The sequence below is a fragment of the Pimephales promelas genome, chromosome 23 (genome assembly GCF_988280905.1).
Source record: "Pimephales promelas chromosome 23, fPimPro1.hap1.1, whole genome shotgun sequence".
In the NCBI taxonomy this organism is placed as follows: Eukaryota; Metazoa; Chordata; class Actinopteri; order Cypriniformes; family Leuciscidae; genus Pimephales; species Pimephales promelas.
The window spans coordinates 27623486-27645000 of record NC_142791.1 but is presented as its reverse complement, the minus strand read 5'-3'; the positions used below and the strand labels follow the sequence as shown (position 1 = coordinate 27645000).

Below are 21515 nucleotides of genomic sequence, written 5' to 3'. Positions count from 1 at the left end.
TATGCCAACACTTCCGGTAGACGCTTCTTCGTTGGTGTTGTTCAGCGGTTTCTTCTTCCGCTCGGCGGACTGTGAATATCGAAACTAGGAATCGAAATTTTAACTTTTGAACGATTCCGGGAAAAACGAAAAGTTAGTCTCGGTTCCAATCGATACTCGATTCTCGATACCCAACCCTAGTTGATACACACATCTCGAAGGCTTTACAATAATCAACATGATCAAAACTTTGCTGATAAACCCGTCACACACAATCTAATACACTCCTCCTGTCATCTGATCGATCATTTACACCTTTTCAACAAGTAAAACGCCTTTCAGTATTATTTTAAAAACTTCCCCTTATGCTTGTGTCTTTTTGCTGTAAAATCTTGGTTTTTATAAAGTTAATGTAAGAATAACTTCGATATTAGGGATGGGCAACGATTAATCGCATCCAAAATAAAAGTTTGTGTTTACATAATATATGTGTGTATAATTAATATATGTATATATTTAAGAAAAATGTGTTATTACTATATCAAATATTTATATTTGTATATAATATTAATTGTGAATAAATATATACATGCACATACTTCTTAAATATATACATGCGTGTGTGTGTATTTATATATACAAATTATTTATACAAACATATATTATGTAAACACAAACTTTTATTTTGGATGCGATTAATCGCTGCCCATCCCTATTTAATATTGTTAGTAATTATTCAAGATAAACACAGAAGCAACTTCGGTTTCCTTGATTATCCATATGATGAGTCTCAAATATGATCATCGGGAAGGTTTATTTCTCAATCATTATTGTATTGCATTATATATTACAACTACATAGCTTTGATCATAAAAGTAAGTATTTAAATATAATTTTAAGACATATTGGCATTTATTGATATGCAAGGATCTGCTGTACTGTTGATTTACATTACAAGCATCCGAATCTCATCACTTTTTGTTCATGTAAATATCATCATCTGCAGTAAATTGCATATTTTTGCTCAGTTTGAGTCTCTGAATAATTTTTCTCCTTATTCTCAGTATATCATACTAAATGAGCAATAAAAGCCTGATGCATTTGTACTCAAAAAGATTTTGGTTAAATGTTAAATAAGCTCTTCCGTTTTATATATATATATATATATATATATATATATATATATATATATATTAGGGCTGTGCAAAAATTAATTGCAATTAATCGCATCCAAAATAAAAGTCTGTGTTTACATAATATATTTTTGTGTGCTGTATATAATTATTTTGTATATATAAATACACACACATGCATGTTTATATTTAAGAAAATGTGTTATTCATATATAAAATATTTATATTTATATAATATAGATTATGTATTTATATATATACACATATATATACAGAATTTAAGCGCAAATAATTCTTAAATATATACATAGGTATTTATATATACAAAATAATTATATACAGCACACACAAATATATTATGTAAACACAAACTTTTATTTTGGATGCGATTAATCCCAATTAATTTTTGCACAGCCATAATATATATATATATATATATATATATATATATATATATACACATGTGTATATATATATAAATACACACAATACACACACATATACATACAGTATATATATATATATATATATATATATATATATATACACACACACACACACACACACACACACACATATATACACATATATATATATATATATATATATATAAATAAATCTGATTATTATTTCACATGTCAGGCTTTACAGGGTTAATGTCAATTTAACATTGTCATTTTCATGGTTCTCTGATGTTAGTAAATGGTCACATGACATGTGACCATTGTAACACATGACAAGTAAACAAATAAAATATTTCATCCTTTTTAGTAAGTGTTATTCATCTTGTTTAACCAGTTATTTACTTTCATTAATTAGTCCTAATCAATGTCTTTAGATGTAAAATCAGCACCTATGTTAACAACACTAAGGTGAAAGTGCGATTCATGACTTCAATAAAGCTGTATTTAACGTACGCAGAAGCTGTGAGATGTGGTTAGAAATGCACAGATTTCTTGGTACAAACAGGGTGTAAGTGTGAGAAAGAAACGCCTAAGGAGGTTCCCGTTTCAGCTCACACACACCCAAGATACCCTTCTGCATGACACATCAAAATCACTTCAAATATATCACCATGCATATCGCCGTCTCTACGATCACAGTTCGGTCGTAGGTCAAGAACACACACTGATAACGTCCTCTCTGAAAAGAGATGCACGTTATCCATTTCCAGGCGAAACGCACAAAAAGCAGGCCGAGATGGGCTTGTGCTGCATCATGGGTAATCTGCTTACAGATCGTTTTACTGACCCTCCCCCCCTCATCCCCAAACCAGACGAAAACCACACATCCACTTTCAAGAGCGCAGGCCTTTTTTCACACGTGCCTACAATATAAAGCCATATGTGAGAGCTTAGCTTTCCCTGTCATTAGATTATTTGTGCGCAGCGACCACAAGCCTCTTCACAAATACACACGGCACTAGACACACAAACAGACCAAACATCCACTGGTGTGGCCTACCTAGGCACTAGGCAGCATCTTAACCCACATTAAACCTCATATGTGATGCTATCAAGCAGGCAGAGACTCACAAACAGAGACTTAGCATGGTGCAAAGCATAAAAACACACAAATATTTGGTCTAATATATATTAATAATATATAATAAATATTTGGTCTAATATATGAAGAGTTCAGATGCAAAAGCCTCTAAATGCCATTTGAAATTTTCTTCTTTAATGATGATTTTTATCAAACTTGTATATTTAAGTTCAGTGATTTCACTTAAATGGCAATAAAAATTACCTATTAATTGATATTGAAGTGAAATTACTGAACTTAAATATACAAGATTGATAAAAATCATCATTAAAGAAGAAAATTTCAAATGGCATTTAGAGGCTTTTGCATCTGAACTCTTCATATATTAATTATTAAATATACATTTAATCATATATATTTATATTTATTTAATAAATATATAAATAATATATATTTATTAGTAAAACTAAATATTTAAGTACACAATCAGCATTTATCTCAACTTATTAGCCATGAAGAATTCATTTTTATACTGAGATTCTCTGCATCCCTTTTCAGATCTCTTATTTTGGCTAAATTATAAACAGCACTGAAATTATACTGCAGAGCAAATGCAATCCCAGAATGCCTTGAGACAAAACATTTAAGATGACTATATATTTCATTCCTAAGTACATATTTAAAAAATGGGACACACATATCGGGTAAAATTGGAGCATCAAGTTGTTAGCTTAGCAACATTGCAATGTCTTTCAAGGGATGCAAGATTCAGCTCCTATCTATACAAACCAAAATGTAGGGATGCACCGATATGAACATTTTGGCCGATATCGGTAACTGATAATTCTTCAGTTCATATTTGAAAACCGATAACCGATATATCGGCTGATAAATCTAAATTGTTCTTTAATTTTTGAATGCCTGATTACAAAAGTCTCACCATATCCCAGGCACACAATTTTATGTAGCTTAGGGATGGGCAACGATTAATCGCGATTAATCGCATCCAAAATAAAAGTTTGTGTTTACATATGAAGAGTTAGATGCAAAAGCCTCTAAGTGCCATTTGAAATTTTCTTCTAGAATGATCATTTTTATCACACTCGTATATTTAAGTTCAGTGATTTCACTTAAATGGCAATGAGAATTACCTATTAATTGTAATTTAAGTGAAATTACTGAAGTTAAATATACAAGTTTGATAAAAATCATCATTAAAGAAGAAAATTTCAAATGGCATTTAGAGGCTTTTGCATCTGAACTCTTCATATTATAATATATGTGTGTGTAGTGTGTATAATTAATTTGTATATATAAATATTAACACATGCATGAATATATTTAAGAAAAATTATTTGTTATTCATATATCAAATATTTATATATAATATTAATTGTGAATAAATATATATAATATATACATGCACATATTTCTTAAATATATACATGCATGTGTGGGTATTTTTTATATACAAATTAATTATACACAATACACACACATATATTATGTAAACACAAACTTTTATTTTGGATGCGATTAATCGCGATTAATCGTTGCCCATTCCTATACCTATCATATCTATTTTAAGTAGATATGACAAACTTGTGCGGCCCTTCACTGAATTTTCCTGTTTTGTAGTGATTCCAATCATATTTCAAGCAATTCAAAACCATTATGTTGAACAATGTGCATCTGAATAGTCTCAGCTGAAGGAAATAATACATTATTTATCGGCTTTAAGATATCGGCCAAATTTTCTTATTGGGCCGATAACGATAAAATTAAAAATGAACATACTGATACTGATATAGAGGCCGATATGTTGTGCATCCCTACTGAAATGTAAAACAATAGCTATTTCACATTTAAAACATATTTGATAGATCACCACCAAATTCTGATTAAATCTTCTTAATATTTCAGGTTGGTAAAGCCATTGAGCGCATCTCAGAACATTGACTTTTTCCTATGGGAGATTCTAAAGGTCTTACGCTATGAGATTACCATTGGCCGATTGGCTCTTTTAGACTTATTCCACCATAATGCACATTCTCCCATTCATAGCAATACGAGCGAACTGTTCAATTGAACCATCTATGCAGAGATAGACAGCTCGCTAGGCTTGGAACAGAGCTGCAGTCACGTCTTGCTAAAGTCACTAACTAAAAACACACACACAGAACAGCTGAGCATGCTAACTCTATTACGGCGTGTGCCGGAAGGGGACGTCCAGCATGCTGAGAACGCTCTTGTTGTTTTGTTGGATTTGTCCAGAACTCCCCCAAACCCTGTAGCCAATCGAATGCATGCCTTCCTGTTTATTATTCCCCCGTCACGCTCTTGGCATTGGCTGGGTGGAGGAATCCACACTGCGGGGCCAGTTTATCACTTCTCTTCATTCTTTCAAAACAACCCAGTGGCGTTCAGAGGCAGAAGACCGTTTCGTTTTACTCCCATCACCAGCCGCGAGTGAAACAAACAGCGCGAGCACTTTTACACATACTGAACACCGCTCTGAGGGAAACGTAACCTAATGCAGTCTGTAACTTTGTTAAACTGGGAAAACAACTAGGTTTCTGAAGTAAACAAGAAAGTTCGCAAATTTCCAAATTTCTGAATGGTTTCTAGGGCATTGCTAAGCTGTTGTAGGCGATAAAGAGTCAGTTTCTAAGGTGTTCTTAGGCTATGTTTACACGGAAACGATTCTGAAGAGAAAACGAAAAAGCGGCGTTGCGTCATCGCTTTTTATTCTGCGTTTAGACGAGTGGGAAATCCGCGTGCAAATGGTGACGCAAAAGTGTGTGAAATTCAATGTAGTATGCACTTCAGGCGGCTAGGAGTGCATACTACAACAACACCAAGTCCACGCGCCTGCGTACAACCTTCACTGTCAAGCAGACTTTTGCGTTTTTACCGTTTACACGGGAGCGCGGCGGTGGAGCGTTTTTAAGATTTCCACTCTGGAGGGTGGTTTCACTTTTTTGCGTTTTTAAGCCCCAAAAACGCCGTCGCCGTGTAAACGAAAGGCACATCCGATAAAATATTTTTACGTTTTCACCCGCGAGAGTTCTCGTGTAAACATGGCCTTAGAGGTTCAAGGGCCTTGAAAAATAACCCACCACCTAGCAAGGCCCAAGCAACCACACAATACCTTTGCAACTAAATAATAGTTCACACTACATGATTTTAAGCCCAATTTGCAAATCGTTGAGCTCGGTGTTATCGCGTGCAAATCGCGGGGGATTAGCGGGTGATGAACGTTTGCCAATCTGTTAGTATGGAAGAGCCAACAACTCAAAGATACTCAGACGCGTCGCCGAGCCCAGAAAAATATCTAGCATGCTAGAGCTGTCGCACAACTTAACCTCAGTGATGTCATGTGCTACAGCCAATCAGAGCAAGGCATGGGTTGAGGTCACCGGGTAAATCTTATTTTTTCTTTTTTGCGTTTTTTCTCAGAGCAAATCATCGCGCAAACACCTTGCAGCACTAGTTTCATCCATATGACATCCATATTCGCGTCTTTTGTTCTTCGTCTTCTTCGCTGGGTATTGGCGCGCGTGCTGTTTCGCGCCATTTCCGGTTCGTTTTATCGCGTGATTTTTCGTGACAAAACGCGGTTTGTAGACGAGATAGAATGGTTGGGTGACGGAGTTGTTGTCAACTGGTGTAGTGCGTTTCCTCCTGTTGCGGATCAACCACGTTGTGTCGTGTGGTGTGAACAGCTCAACAACTTCAACACTCCTGATTTCACTGCAGTGTGAACCGCACAGTTCAGCCCGGCGTTTTAAAATCATGTAGTGTGAACAACCACCCAGAACACCCTAGCACTGCCCTAGAAACAACTGGTGAGTTTTATAGAGGAAATGTCCATGATGTTGTGATCCCTAGATCTGTTCACTTCGCATCATGCTGATTTCTGTGTGTTTATTTTTACGCTTATTGGACTATAAACTTTTGGAGTGTCCCGTTCTTGGGTTTAGCTCACATACTAGTTAAACAACTAAACCAGCAAATTAAAGGTGTAATACCTAAGATTTTATGCCGCTAGAGGGCGCTACATTCAAAACAACAAGAACAACGGCTTTGCTTGATGACGCCGTGGAGGAACGCGGAATGATGGGAACTGTTGTTTTCAACTCCACCGTGGATAAATCAGTCAGACGGGAATCGAAAATTAGTTGTCATGGATGAGGTAAAGTTCGATTTCTATAAATGTTGCGTTTAATGACATGCTTGTTTTTCATTAAAGTGAAATAACCGCAAGAAAAGTCAGGTTTAAAAGTAAACTAGTTATCACAGATGTTACTGTACGAGTCACTGGACGAAGTGACTTATTTTTGTCTCAAATCGTTGCTAATGGATCCTGACTTCGCCCTATGCTGCAATATGCATTTAGTTTTGCATTCATTTACAGAAATCAGCTGCTTGAATGACAATTGCTGATGTTATTAGATTTTTCAGTTGAGATTCTCAATTCATTCAGTTAACGGATGATGATCTGAGGTAAAGTTTTCAGAATGGAGACTCAGCAACGATTGTATTTAATTGTACAGTACAATCATAACATAGAACAGACATTATCTTCATTTCATGTCATTAAACATAACAATATTGCTGGCCATACACTGATGAGAAAGTGCGCGTGTTCGAGACTGTGGAGTTGTCCTAAACGTGGCGCGGCGCTTCTCGTCCGGGTTGCGACCCCCTTTACAGCCAACAGTTCACATTCCCAGAATAAATGAAAAGACTATTTGTGCTCCGTTCCATAACAAATGCGCGAAGCAAGCTGACCTTTGTTGCTTGATAGACGCTAACGCACAACTACAACTACCGCATTTGTCCAGGACTACACGCAGTACGAGCAGAAACCGAGGTATGACGCGAATGACTGGTGACTCCCTGCTCACACGCCCCGTTTCCTTGGTTAAAATCTAAATTTTCTCGCGATTTAAACATTGTTTGAAACATTATATTGTAAGTTATCATCTTAACTAAATATATAACACTGGCCTTGTGATTTTGGGATATTTTAATGCAAAAATCTTAGGTATTCCAACTTTAAGGTCTTTAGGATATGGGAACTTCTAATCAGGTGTATTGGAGAAGGTTGTATCTAAACTCTGCAGGAATGCAGGCCTCGAGGAGCAGGATTTTAACAACTCTTCTCTATACCATGTGCAATACTTGAGCAAATTGTTAAAGGCATGCTTCATAAACAAAGTATTCGGCTAGATATTTAGTTGACGCATGAGGAAATCAAATGCATCCATTCCAGAATTGTTAACTACATCCAAATTGCTTCCTCAAGCTCTTGATATCTTTTCGCTTTAGTTAATGAAAAACCAAATAGTATCGCCATCGTTCATCGTTCCCTCCGATTGCATCGTAAATCTGCAAAAGCACCAAAACTTACCCTCTAATAGGAAGACAGCTTGCTTGCGGAAGATCTTGACCAGGGTATCGTCCAGGTCCACTTCCTGCAGTTTGGCGATCAGGTGCTCCTCGTTGCGGCACACCTTCTCTTGGGCGTAGAGTCCATCGGGCATGATTCTTTGCTGACCCAGTCCCATCAGGGCCGTTTCCACCGCCAGGGCCAGGTATGATTCACCCTCCTCCAGGAATCGGCGCGTGGACGGAAACAAGTGCAGCTCGCTGTGCTTGCTCGAGCTCATTGTGCCGGCTGAAACAGAGGGCAAGAAACAGAAAGCACGTGAGCAGTGGTGTAGTGCAGGGTATACGCAGGTATACCCACTTCCTTTTCAGTCGGCCACTTCTAAATCCCCTTTGATGCGCATCATTTAGTTGCTAATCCAATTTCGTGAATAAAAAAAAACACCCAGTTAGAGTCGTACCTGTAATATTAACTCTAATTTGTTGCTGCAATGATTCTCCCATCGCGACGATAACTGACCTTCTCTGATCTGCTTCAGCACATATCAAAATGTTCGTGAGACCAATCAAAGAATGCAGTATTTTTGTTCATAGAAGCGCGAATCCCAACGCGACGCTTCACTTCAGTTAACGACAGTCAGTGCGAGATAAGATGCAAGTAGCTCAAATTTACAGCTTTTTTTCAATAGACGTTTTAAATGACCGACAGAAATAATCAGTTTGATTAAAGGCAGTGGAAATTATAAGCTCAATTTAACAACACAAGCACCCTATTAAATATATTGCCATTATTATTGTATAAATATATTTGTATAACGTTTTTTCGAATGTGTTTGAGTTTTCACTGCTTGTATAACTCCGCTTGTCTGTGTTTGCGCCAATTGCATAAGCCAGAGGGTGGCGACAAGTGACTGTCTTTTTGAGTGAGCAATTGAACCATTAATTAAATTAACAGATTGATTAATTTAGGAAAAATTTCCTTACCATCGTTGGTATATTGTCCATTACCATCGTTGGTATATTGTCCATTACCATTATTGGTATATTGTTGATTACCATAGTTGGTATTGTTTATTCTTCTTAAATTGTTGGTAATGTTGTTATAATAAATTCTTGTGGCTATGGTAACGCCACCATGATACAACCTATGTAAACAATCCGTAACCAAAATAAAAATGAAGCTTAATGTATTAATCACCAAGTGGTGAACTGGGGTGGGATTAAATAAGTTTTCTTCTTCCCACTCCCTTTCAGGCAGAATTCGATTTGTTTTTTTGTTTTGTTTGTTTTTTTATGTTGTTTTTTTGTTTGTTTTTTGTTTGTTTCTTGTTTCTTTTTGCACTGTATGACTTAACAAACATTTTGTCTTCCTTGTACTTTTGTGCCATTGCCTGAAATAAATAAATTAAAAAAAAAAGAAAATTCGCTGAAACTGGAACTGATTCTCATGTATAAGAATATGATCAAATAGGCTACTTCATGCTTTTACAGCTATTGTTGTCAAGTTTTTTTGGCCATCAAAACACCTTAAAATGCTCATTTCGAAATCAGGAAAATCAAAATTTTCTCGGGGGGGGGGGGGGGGGGGTGCCCCCGAACCCCCCTAACAATATCATTTATGGGACCTGGCACCTGGGTATTTAGAAAACCATATGTGTGGCCCTGATATGCAAGAATACTAATGATTCTATGTTTTCTATTGTATTCACTCTATTCTATAGTCTTGCATATTGAATACTAATGCAAGACTAGTAGTCTTACATGTCACTGTTTATAACACAGGGCGTTCATCCTTTGCTGGGACGATTAAAAAAATATTGGGGGCAAAAATGAAGAGTATACCCACTTCTCCAGGCACCACTACATCACTGCACGTAAGACACTGGGAGGTGGTGACACCTCAAGAGTTAGCCACTGTAGTGAGACCTTCCTCCCAGGCACTGGTTCTTGGACAGGTCTTGTCGTATAATGAGGCACCAGAGAGGAACTCTGCCTGGTCTAATGAAGCAGCTCAGCCGGATAGGGCATAAGGCAAGGCATGCTCAATTAGGCTCCTGAGTGACTGAGGTAACGCACTGTACCCTGGACTCGCAAATACATTGGATGGTTCATGCATCGCATTCATATCTGTGAGATGGTGCGAAATGCTGTTGGATATGACGAGGCTCAGGCCAGACAGACAGACAGGCTGAGGCCTTGCTCTTCACTCTTCACTGATCTCAAGCTATGTGGTCGCCAACTCTGAGCCTCGCAATCCTTCCAACCAATTCTGCACCAAATCCAGCTTTTTAATTGGCTGCAATGGAGTCGATTGGAAAGGCTGTTTTTTCTGCAGAGGATTGGCCCCTTAACCAATCAAAAGTCTTCATTTAGTGCCGAGGGGTCAACATCTCAGCCAATTAAAAGGCTGAATATGATGCCAAGGATTGCCGTCTCAACCCAAATCCAGCCTTATAATTTGCTGGGAAATGCACCAAATCCAGTCTTAAAGGGTGTGAGGAACTGATCCCCTCCTAAGAGGTTAAGAGGTCAATCCATAAGGACCAAATCCACCTTGTTGCTTGATTAAACAGGCTGGGTTTTGAGCTGAGGATTTGCCCTAATCAAAAGGCTGGTTTTAGTGCCAAGGGTTTGACCTCAGCCAATTAAAAGGCTGGATTGACTCCTCAACCAGTGCTGATTGGCTAGGAGTTCCTTTCATCAGGTTAATCCCTCAGCACCAAATCCAGTCTTTTCATTGGCTGTGAGGAACTGATTTGGCGCCATGGAGTCGGCCCCACAGAACCAAATCTATCCTTTTGATTGGCTGCAATGGATTTGAGGCCTCGTGAGGAATTAAACCTAAAGACCATATCTATCTGATTGGCTGGGTGTCATCAATCCCTCAGCACCAATTCCAAGCTTTTAATTGGACGTAACGAGTCATTCCCTCAGGTTTCTATAATTGAGATTCCACTATGCAAACACAGGGCTAAAATAAGATGCAATTTGCATGAAGGCCTAAAGATATGCTAAGATTAAAACAAGTTTCATAAAAGGAACTTTGAGCAAACCCCTTCTTTAAAACCTTGAAAGACACAGCAAAATGGTCATGTGCTAAAAAACACATAAAACAACTGGATTTCTGATCATTCATGCCGTTATTATTTTTAACAGCAAAGTGAATGTTCTTGGTTACACATTAATACCAATGGTGACTCATTTGGGGCTTATAATGAGAAGCATCATAATGTTTTAATGATGCCTCTTTGGACCCGTGCAGATGGCTCCGGGAGGATTTAATGTCCTAATCAAAAATGAGCGCAAAGAGGGAAGCTCGAGGCTTCACACCTTCCTTTATTCTGCGATCCCACTACCAAATCTCTTTCTTTCTCCTTCACTAATAAACCCAAAGTTCAAAGAAAACCACAGAGATGGAGAAATAAAAGCCAGTGCTTTGGCTTAAGGGGAGCCTTGTCGACTCGTGGACTAACTGAACAGACTCTTCAGCTGGGGAATTAGGAGGGGTATGTCTGACTATGGCTCCTACATAGTCTACAGGTCAGATCCACAGTCCACATATCCGGTGTCATGCAAAATCCTATCCCATTCAAAATCTCCTTTGGACCATAGGACTCCTCATTAGTGAGTTGTAAGTTTGTTTGCATGCACATGGCTCATTGGTGCCCATCTCGAGTTAGAGACGGGCGATCGCACCTACGCTTTCTGATGCCAATCAGAACGGGCATAAGCCCAAAGGCAACAATAACGTATAATTGCAGCGCCATGTTCTCTGATTGTGATACAGTCATCTCTCCAATCAAAGCTCATGAATAAGAGATGGGAACAGAAAACATTAAAATTAAAAGTGCATTAAAAATGCAGCAGGGAAGAATAAAGTTACTACTTTTAAGCTCAGATAAAAGAGACTCACCCTTTACTCTTTATGCATACCATATCTTTTTAATCAGAGTCTAAAGTAGGAGCATAAGTGAGGTTAGTTAGAGAGACAGTTGACTAAGGTGGCCTAAAAACTCCCATTGTGTTAATAACAAAACAAAACCATGTTACAGAGCACATGCTGTATAAATGTTTGCATTAACAGTTTTAACTTTAAATCTTTCAGAGGATGCTTAAGACGCCTGACGCTTTAACAGGGTGTTAATAGGCCTTGACAGTTTCAGCTAGTTCGTAAATAACGTGAATCATAAAGATTGTGATGTGCTACAGCATCTGGCGTCACAGTACCTGAGAAATCTAGAAACCCTCCTTGCGAACCGTCTTCATCCCCGCGGCCGGTTTCCATCAGCGTGCTGAAGAGCGTCCCGATGGGGTCCAGAGGGTGTCCCACCCATCCTTCTAGATTGGTGATGGACGTCACCCCTTTATGAAGCAAATCTAGACGGAGAAAATAATAAAAGGGTTGGTTTTGGGGTTGTTTTTCTAAAGGTAAACAAACAAACAAAACTCTTTTGACCTTATATCGTACCTTGTTATTGCAAAATAACCAAGATGGCGGACAATCTTTTTCAGTACTGTCATGCATTGATCGAAAACAGTGTAAAATGCACAATTGCACTATTTTATGTGCTTATTGAGTGCTTATTAATTCAAATATTGACCTCCCAGAATGCATTGCAAAGAATTTTCATCCAAAAATGGAAGATGATTGGAGAGAAATTATAATTATATTTAATTGAATACAAAAACAAATACGTAACATATTGATAAAAACAGCACACCTGCCGAGAGGCAAACCCACACATGCAGTCTGACTTTGTGAGGCGATTTCCTAAAACATGCGTCTCTTGTGGAAATCACCGCACTAGTGTTTTACATAAAGCCCAGGACCGGGCCATAGAGCCGCCTCATTTGAATAATATGAATTATGCGTGGGCACTTTCACCACAACAAGTAGTCATTTGCATTTAAATGCTATTGACCTGAGCCCTGCTGGGCACAAGTGGACATTCAGCTCTAGTGAGGAGCAGTGCTGCATGAAACCGTTACCTGGCCATTAGATACTGAGACACAGAGCACAGGCACACGCTGCTGAAAAGATAATTGGCTATCAATGCTACCATTTTTGGCCTTTTTTGCACTGTTAGTGATACAGGAAATGATGGAGGGAACATGCCAGATTCAAATTGCACAGGATTTGCATCAAAGTGCAGTACACGAGATCCAGGGGGCGGAGTCGGATCCAGATCTGTCAGAAGAGAGTGTGGGTGGGGTCTCTCTGGAAGCACATTGCACTCCCAACCAGATAAAAAAAAAAATCACAGCCAATCATAAGAGAGTGTGGGCGGAGCCTCTCTGCAAGCGCACTCACAATCAAATCGATCAAAAAAAAAAAAAAAAAATCACAGCCAATCAGAAGAGTGTAGGCAGGGTCTCACTGCAAGCATACAGCACATGCCACCAAATCAATAAAAAAGAAAAAAAAAAACAGCCAATCAGAAGAGTAGGGGGGTGGAGTCTCTCTGCAAGCGCACTGCACACGCAAGCAAATCAATCAAAAAATCATAGCCAATCAGAAAAGAGTGTGGGCAGAGTCTATCTGCAAGCAAACTGCACTCGCAACCAAATCAATCAAAAAATCATAGCCAATCAGAAGAGAGTGTGGGCGGAGTCTATCTGCAAGAAAACTGCACACGCAAGCAAATCAATCAAAAAACATAGCCAATCAGAAGAGATTGTGGGCGGAGTCTATCTGCAAGCAAACTGCACTCGCAACCAAATAAATAAATAAAAATCACAGCCAATCAGAAGAGAGTGAGGGTGGAGTCTATCTGCAAGCAAACTGCACTCATAACCAAATCAATCAAAAAATCATAGCCAATCAGAAGAGAGTGTGGGCGGAGTCTCTCTGCAAGAAAACTGCACACGCAAGCAAATCAATAAAAAAAATCATAGCCAATCAGAAGAGAGTGCGGGCGGAGTCTATCTGCAAGCAAACTGCACACGCAACCAAATCAATAAAAAAAATCAAAAAAAAAAAATCACAGCCAATCAGAAGAGAGTGTAGGCGGAGTCTATCTGCAAGAAAACTGCACACGCAAGCAAATCAATCAAAAAATCATAGCCAATCAGAAGAGAGTGTGGGCGGAGTCTATCTGCAAGAAAACTGCACACGCAAGCAAATCAATAAAAAAAAAAAATCATAGCCAATCAGAAGAGAGTGTAGGCGGAGTCTATCTGCAAGAAAACTGCACACGCAACCAAATAAAATAAAAATTAAAAAATCACAGCCAATCAGAAGAGAGTGTGGGCGGAGTCTATCTGCAAGCAAACTGCACACGCAACCAAATAAAATAAAAATAAAAATCACAGTCAATCAGAAGAGAGTGTGGGCGGAGTCTATCTGCAAGCAAACTGCACACGCAACCAAATAAAATAAAAATCACAGCCAATCAGAAGAGAGTGTGGGCGGAGTCTATCTGCAAGCAAACTGCACATGCTACCAAATAAAATAAAAATAAAAATCACAGCCAATCAGAAAAGAGTGTGGGCGGAGTCTATCTGCAAGCAAACTGCACACGCAATCAAATAAAATAAAAATCACAGCCAATCAGAAGAGAGTGTGGGCGGAGTCTCTCTTCAAGCAAACTGCACATGCAGGCAAATGGATATATAATCAAATTCACATAAATGACACCATTTTAACACCTTTAAAAATAAATACAGAGTGACTGAAACAATCTTTGCCATAGAACTTGTTCATTCTCCTTTTATTTACTACATCTGAGGTGAATAATCCATTATTGATAAAGGTGACGCAAAATAATATTCAATCTCGCATTAAATAAACTAAATAAAGCATATAATTAGTACCTGAGATTGATTGTATATTGATGTTCCAGCCGCAACGTCACGGAAATAGAAACATTTTGCGGCGTTGTCACATCTGGTTACGACCGAATACATCATGCAATATAACATGGAGTGAACATTATGCAAATAAGCAGTGATGCGACACAGCAGCTACCAATAGGAACTCAGACGTGGTCTCCCTCCTGTAGTCGAATGTTGGCAAGTTCATGTTAGCTCATGTTTCATTCTATAAGACTTGTCTCTTCCCACATACAGCAGTAATATTAAACGATTAAACGCCTCGGGAAGTTCATGATAGGATGCATATGCACTGCTGAAACTGATAAACAAACGCTCTCCCCGACCGGATGTTCATTTAAAGCAAACATCCCAGTTTTGAACTCACCTTTCTTGTGGTTTCGGAAGAGCTCCAGCTGTTTCTGCTGCTGCCGGCGCAGGGTGTTGACGATGGCGATGGCCAATCGCAGTGCTTCCCGTGGGTAACCGTGAGATCTCAGTGCATCTACTCTGGCGCAGGCCGTAGGGACGTGTTCTGCGATTAAAAATAACAAAAAACGCTTTAAAAACATCAGACGAGCACATTAGAGAAACATTCACCCGTGCGCTAAAGGCAAATTCCTTTCATTTACAGTCAAAACAAAATGTATTCAGACACCTTCAATGTTTCTCACATGATCACGGTTTATTATAGGGCTGGGTATTGAGACAAATTTCACAATTCGATTCGATTTCGATTTGATTCGATTCAATATCGATTATTTTGGATATCAGTTACAATAAATGGCCATTTTCTCAAGGGAATCAAATCTCTTCACTAATGCTGTAAACTATGGGAGTCTAGTTGTAGCCTATAGGCTTCATTAGCCTAATATGAAGGTAATAATGAACTGTTTTGTAGCTATACAAACACTTACATTACACTTTTATTTATTTCTATAATAAAAAGATTATATGATATATAAACATTTAAATGGTGGCTGTCATAAAAACTTGCCATATTTATTCAAATATGCATTAAATATTGAAGAACATTAAGATTATAATGCATATGTAATATGGTGTATATATTTAGCAAAATGCTCCTCTCTGGAGTTATTTTTTTCTAGCTGACTAACGAGTTTATGTGGGTTTTCTGAGGTAAATATGACGATACATGACATTGATTACAAGCTGTTTAACTGACGTCTTTCGATGAGCGAATCAATGTGACATGATACGGATTTGGATAAGTTGTACTCTATCTTTAACACACTTTCAGATGCTCATTCATGTTTATTTGGCGCTGTGACTGGTATTATTAAGCCGGAAGAGAGATCAGCGCTGCTGCTTCTCCAGCGCGATCTCACGCCACAGCGCCAAAACACTATTTATGTTTTTGAATTTCTAGAGAAAATGGACGTAATTTGAAAATTGAGACTTTGTTTCATATCAATAGTAACAAAGGACAAAGATTATTGCGATTTTTGGATGCGCGCAGCCGCGATACAATGTCCCATTCATTCAAATGAAACAGGATGACTAATCGATTTAAGAATCGATATCGGTTCGTAAAAATGAGAATCGATTAACATCGAGAAATCGATATTTATTACCCAGCCCTAGTTTATTATATGCTATAGTTCAGATAATGGTAAAAAAAATGACAAGAACTTTTTTTGTCCATCTTTCTGTTACTCTCTCACATATCTGTCGGCTGTTATATTTAAATACACAATTAGATAAATTGGTCAATTTTACTGGTAGTCCAATATATGAAGAATTTTTGTGTATAATCACAGTTTACTTTATTTTTCTCTCCTCACTTACATAAATGAACTATACTGTCCTGCACGCACTAGTAAAAAAAAAAAAAAACGTTATATGTGGTGTCTGAACAATTTTTTGTTAGAAACTCCATATAAAGCCTCCATTCATTACATTTCCTTTTTTTTCTTAATGCTATAGAACTGCACAACACAAAGAGGCGACGTGTTTTCCCGCTCACCGTGCCACAAGGGCCAGCCGCGCGAGTCAAAGAGCGAATTTTCAGTGTTGTCATGGTAGCAGTAGTTGGTGTAGAGGTCGTCGTTGATAATGTGCTGTAAGTGGCTGTCTTGCCAGTGGAGATCGCACGCCTCGATGGCTCGCGTGAAAACCGTCCGGTGGGGCCGGGTGCCCAAATCTGAGGAGGAGGAGGAGGGACAGGGAAGAGAGAAAGGAAATTGCTCTGTCATTCTCAATGCTAGCTCTGAGAGCGAGGCCCGCGGGGGCCTGTCAGTCAGGGCCAAACAGTAAAACCTTCGGAAATAAGTCCGTAGATTAGTGCAGCGAGCTGAACTGTCATTCACGGGGGGTGCAGACGCTTTACACACTACAGCCGGCTGATATAGCTAGAATAAATCATTATATCAAGCCTTTTGGCAGTATTTCATATATACACTAAGGGCTTCACAATATATCGCAATACAAAAATGCAAAAATATGTATCGTGGATAGCGACAATTCGTTTTGTATGTAGTTCTCGAAGTTTGAGTGTCAGTATTACATTAAAGGAGTAGTTCACTTTTGTAAAAACTTTTGCTGATAATTTACTCACCCCCATGTCATCCAAGATGTCCATGTCTTTCTTTCTTCAGTTGGTTTTTTGATGGAAACATTCCAGGATTTTCTCCATATAATGGACTTCAATGGGGTCCAAACGGTTCAAAGTCCAAAAGGCAGTTTCAGTGCAGCTTCAAAGGGCTTTAAACAATTCCAGATGATGAATAAGGGTCTTATCTAGTGAAATGATCGCTCATTTAATAAATAAATAACAAAGTTTACGTTTTACAAGCTCAAATGGTCGCCATTGCTCTGTTCTGTGATGTGCGTTCGTGACTCTCCTGTTCAAACTCGTTCATCAAAATGAACGAATCATTTGGTTAATTCAACGAACGAAATGACTCGTAAAAAGATTTGCTCATTTTGATGAACGAGCTCGAACAGAAGAGTCACAAATGCGTTTGGACCCCATTGAAGTCCATTATATGTAGAAAAATCCTGGAATGTTTCCATCAAAAAACCAACTGAAGAAAGAAAGACATGGACATCTTGGATGACATGGGGGTGAGTAAATTATCAGCAAAAGTTGTTTTAAAAGTGAACTTTAAGCAGGAAATAAAGTGTCAACAAATCATATAAACCAAATATGATAAATATTTAATCTAATCGCCACACTTTAATGCAAAACCTCTAATTAAAATCTAGACATTTATCCGACTAGCCCATTCATACCCAAAATACCTTCGGAAAGGGGAAGTCATTTCTCAGCAATTACCTGTCTGGAGCATGAATATTTATAACAAAACACATCATAAAGTCTCCGCAGACGTTGTCGCCTCGGTATAAAAGACCTGAGTAATCGAAAAGTTTCAATAGAGCCATTTCCCCCCGCGGCCCCACCCCTCGCTTTCGCCCAGAGTTATGATTAGCACAGCAAGGACAAAAGTGGTGAACCGCCGTTATTAGGGGCATTCCATTAGTCACACCAAGCCTAATAAAAGGGGCGCACGGTTGATTAAAACACCCACCATCATCACCACACACACACACACACACGCTTACCTTGGTTGCCGTGAGCACCCTGAGGCAAGGCATTGGTTAAATTGGGCAGCTCGTTGCCGTGGTTACCGTCCTCCAAGGGACACACGTCCACACTGTTCCACTTCTTGAGCTGCCGAAGCCAAGCGGCCTTTTGCTCCGGCTTACAGTGGGGGTTCAGCACGATACACATCCACAAGGCACCTGGGAAACACACACACACACACATATCGTTATGTCTGGAAACGTTCAGGATTGCCTCCTGTTGGGACTCTGATATGGTGTGCACTGCGCCTTTAAGGCGTACAGCTGTGATTTACGGCAAGGGCAATCGAAAATATAAGGTTTGCGGGAGTTCAGTAAACGCAACATGAACGGCGCTACACCTGTGGTTATCGTGTCCTACACAAAAATTATTTTATTACACGTATTTTAAGATTTCCAGGTATTCAGGAACAAAAACTGTAAAATAACACTGCACTTTATAAATAAAATATACATTACACATAGTTAGAGGTCGACCGATTCATCGATCTTGCCGATATATCGGTACCGATAGTAGATTGACGGCAAAAATCCAAACCGATAGTTTTTACGGGTTGCGTCTGTTGCTGACTCTATGGATTTATATGAAATGGTAACACTTTACAATAAGATTCAATTTTTAGCATTTACTAAGGTTAAGAAGTGTTGTGGAAGTATTATTCACTGTTTGTTAATTTCAACATTTAGTAATACATTTTAAATTAAGTTTTAATTTGATCATCTGTTATTACCTTAGTTAATGTACTATATACTAACATGAATGATCAAATAATAATAATGCATGCAGTAAAACTGTATATTGTATATTGAATGCATAGTTCATGAAAGCTGTATTACATCCTTGTTAACGAATGAGACTTACAAAGTGTTACCTATTCAATTTACAAATGTTCCTAGGTTATCGCTAAAGAAACCTGTAATATTTTAATGTTTAAATTACTTTCTGTAGAGTTCAAGTTCTCATTTAATTAATATATTTATTTAATTTAGCACATTTCAGTTCAGCACTGTTTTACTTGGAGTGTTATGTTTGTTTTTAATCCAGTATCAAATATCGGTTGAATAATCGGTTATCGGCATGCATGGTCAAACCCAAATATCGGTATCGGTAAAATCCAATATCGGTCGACATCTACTCATAGTCACTAAAGTTATTCAGTCACGAACGAGTGAATTTTCTCAGTCTTTTGTTGTTGAGACGGCAGCGCTGTCCCTTTAAGAGTTGGTCTATAGAGTTACAGCGCCCGCGATTGATCTCGCGGTTTAAAAAGTATCCGATTCCTGACCTCAAGTATTTGATTTTCGACTCCCAACTCTACACAAAGACCAATATGGATGGAGAAATAGCATCTCGGATTCATTAAGTTCATAAAGTCTGACAGACGAACAGATAAATAGGTCAGCTGACCGCTCGACTGAACGCGGTCACGTTTAACGCACACAAACGACCTCCGTGTGTACTGTACCCTTAAGAGGAGCTCGTCCAATCACGTCTGTTCTGCTCTACTTTGAGTTTGATGGTAATAAGGTGATCCTGAGACAGCAATTTCTCAGAATTAGCATCAGATATTTCTGCTCATGCCTAATGAAGATGACAAGGACCTGAACGCAACTCTTGATTGGATGAATAACCAGATATGAATCAATTCATTTCACTATTGAGAAGTAGTGCTGTGATTTAACTTCCTACATTTGCCATATCTATCTATCCATCCATCTATCTCTATCTCTCTCCATCCTTCATTCTATCCATCCATCCTTCCATATCTGTATCTATATACATTTATCCATCTCTATCCATCCATCTATATATCCATCCATCTGTAGTGTATATCCATTCTTCCATCTCTATATCTGTATCTATATTGGTTCCTCTAGCCCTCAATCCATCACCCCTCTCTCTCTTTCACTCTATCTCTATCCATCCATTTCTGAATCTATATCTATCCATATATCCATCTATATCATCCATTTCTATATCGGTCCATCTATCTGTCCATCCATCTATCTATATATCTATCCATCCATCTATCTATGTATCTATCCATCCATCCATCCATCCATCTAAATATCTATCCATCCATCCATCCATCCATTTATCTATGTATCTATCCATCCATCCATCCATCCATATATATATCCATCCATATATCTATCCATCCATCCATCCATCCATCCATATATATATCCATCCATCCATCCATCCAACCATACAACCATCTATATATCTATCTATCCATCCATCCATCCATCCATCCAAACATCCATCCATCTGTATCTATATACATCTATATCTATCCATCCATCTCTATATCTGTTCATCTATGCGTCCATCTATCTATCCCTCCATCGTCCTATAAATCTATCTATCTATCTATCTATCTATCTATCTATCTATCTATCTATCTATCTATCTATCTATCTATCTATCTATCTATCTATCTATCTATCTATCCATCTAAATATCTATCCATCCATCCATCCATTTATTTATGTATCTATCCATCCATCCATCCATCCATATATAGATCCATCCATATATCTATCCATCCATCCATCCATCCATATATATATCCATCCATCCATCCATCCAACCATACAACCATCTATATATCTATCTATCCATCCATCCATCCATCCATCCAAACATCCATCCATCTATAAATCTATCCATCCATCCGTCCATCCATCCATCCATCTGTATCTATATACATCTATATCTATCCATCCATCTCTATATCTGTTCATCTATGCGTCCATCTATCTATCCCTCCATCGTCCTATCTATCTATCTATCTATCTATCTATCTATCTATCTATCTATCTATCTATCTATCTATCTATCTATCTATCTATCTATCTATCTATCTATCTATCTACCTATCTATCTATCCATCCGTCCATCTATCTATCCATCTATCTGTCCATCCATCTATCCATCCAACCATCTATCTATCTATATATCTATCCATCCATCCATCCATATATCTATCCATCCATCCATCCATATATATATCCATCCATCCATCTATCTGTTCATCCATCCATCCATCCATCTATCTATATATCCATCCATCTATCTGTTCATCCATCCATCCATCCGTCCAT

At 38.2% G+C, this 21515-nt stretch overlaps 1 protein-coding gene across 1 annotated transcript in view; it reads right to left on the bottom strand.

Annotated features, from left to right (window-relative positions):
* zswim6 (zinc finger, SWIM-type containing 6) overlaps positions 1-21515 on the bottom strand; it is a 104695-nt gene that overhangs the window by 13848 nt on the left and 69332 nt on the right. Inside the window, exons 5-9 of the mRNA XM_039676245.2 lie at positions 18387-18566; positions 16789-16965; positions 15190-15336; positions 12219-12368; positions 8014-8280 (exon numbers count right to left, since the gene is read on the bottom strand). Of these exons, the coding sequence (XP_039532179.2) occupies positions 8014-8280; positions 12219-12368; positions 15190-15336; positions 16789-16965; positions 18387-18566 (921 nt within the window). The remainder of the gene's footprint in view (positions 1-8013; positions 8281-12218; positions 12369-15189; positions 15337-16788; positions 16966-18386; positions 18567-21515) is intronic.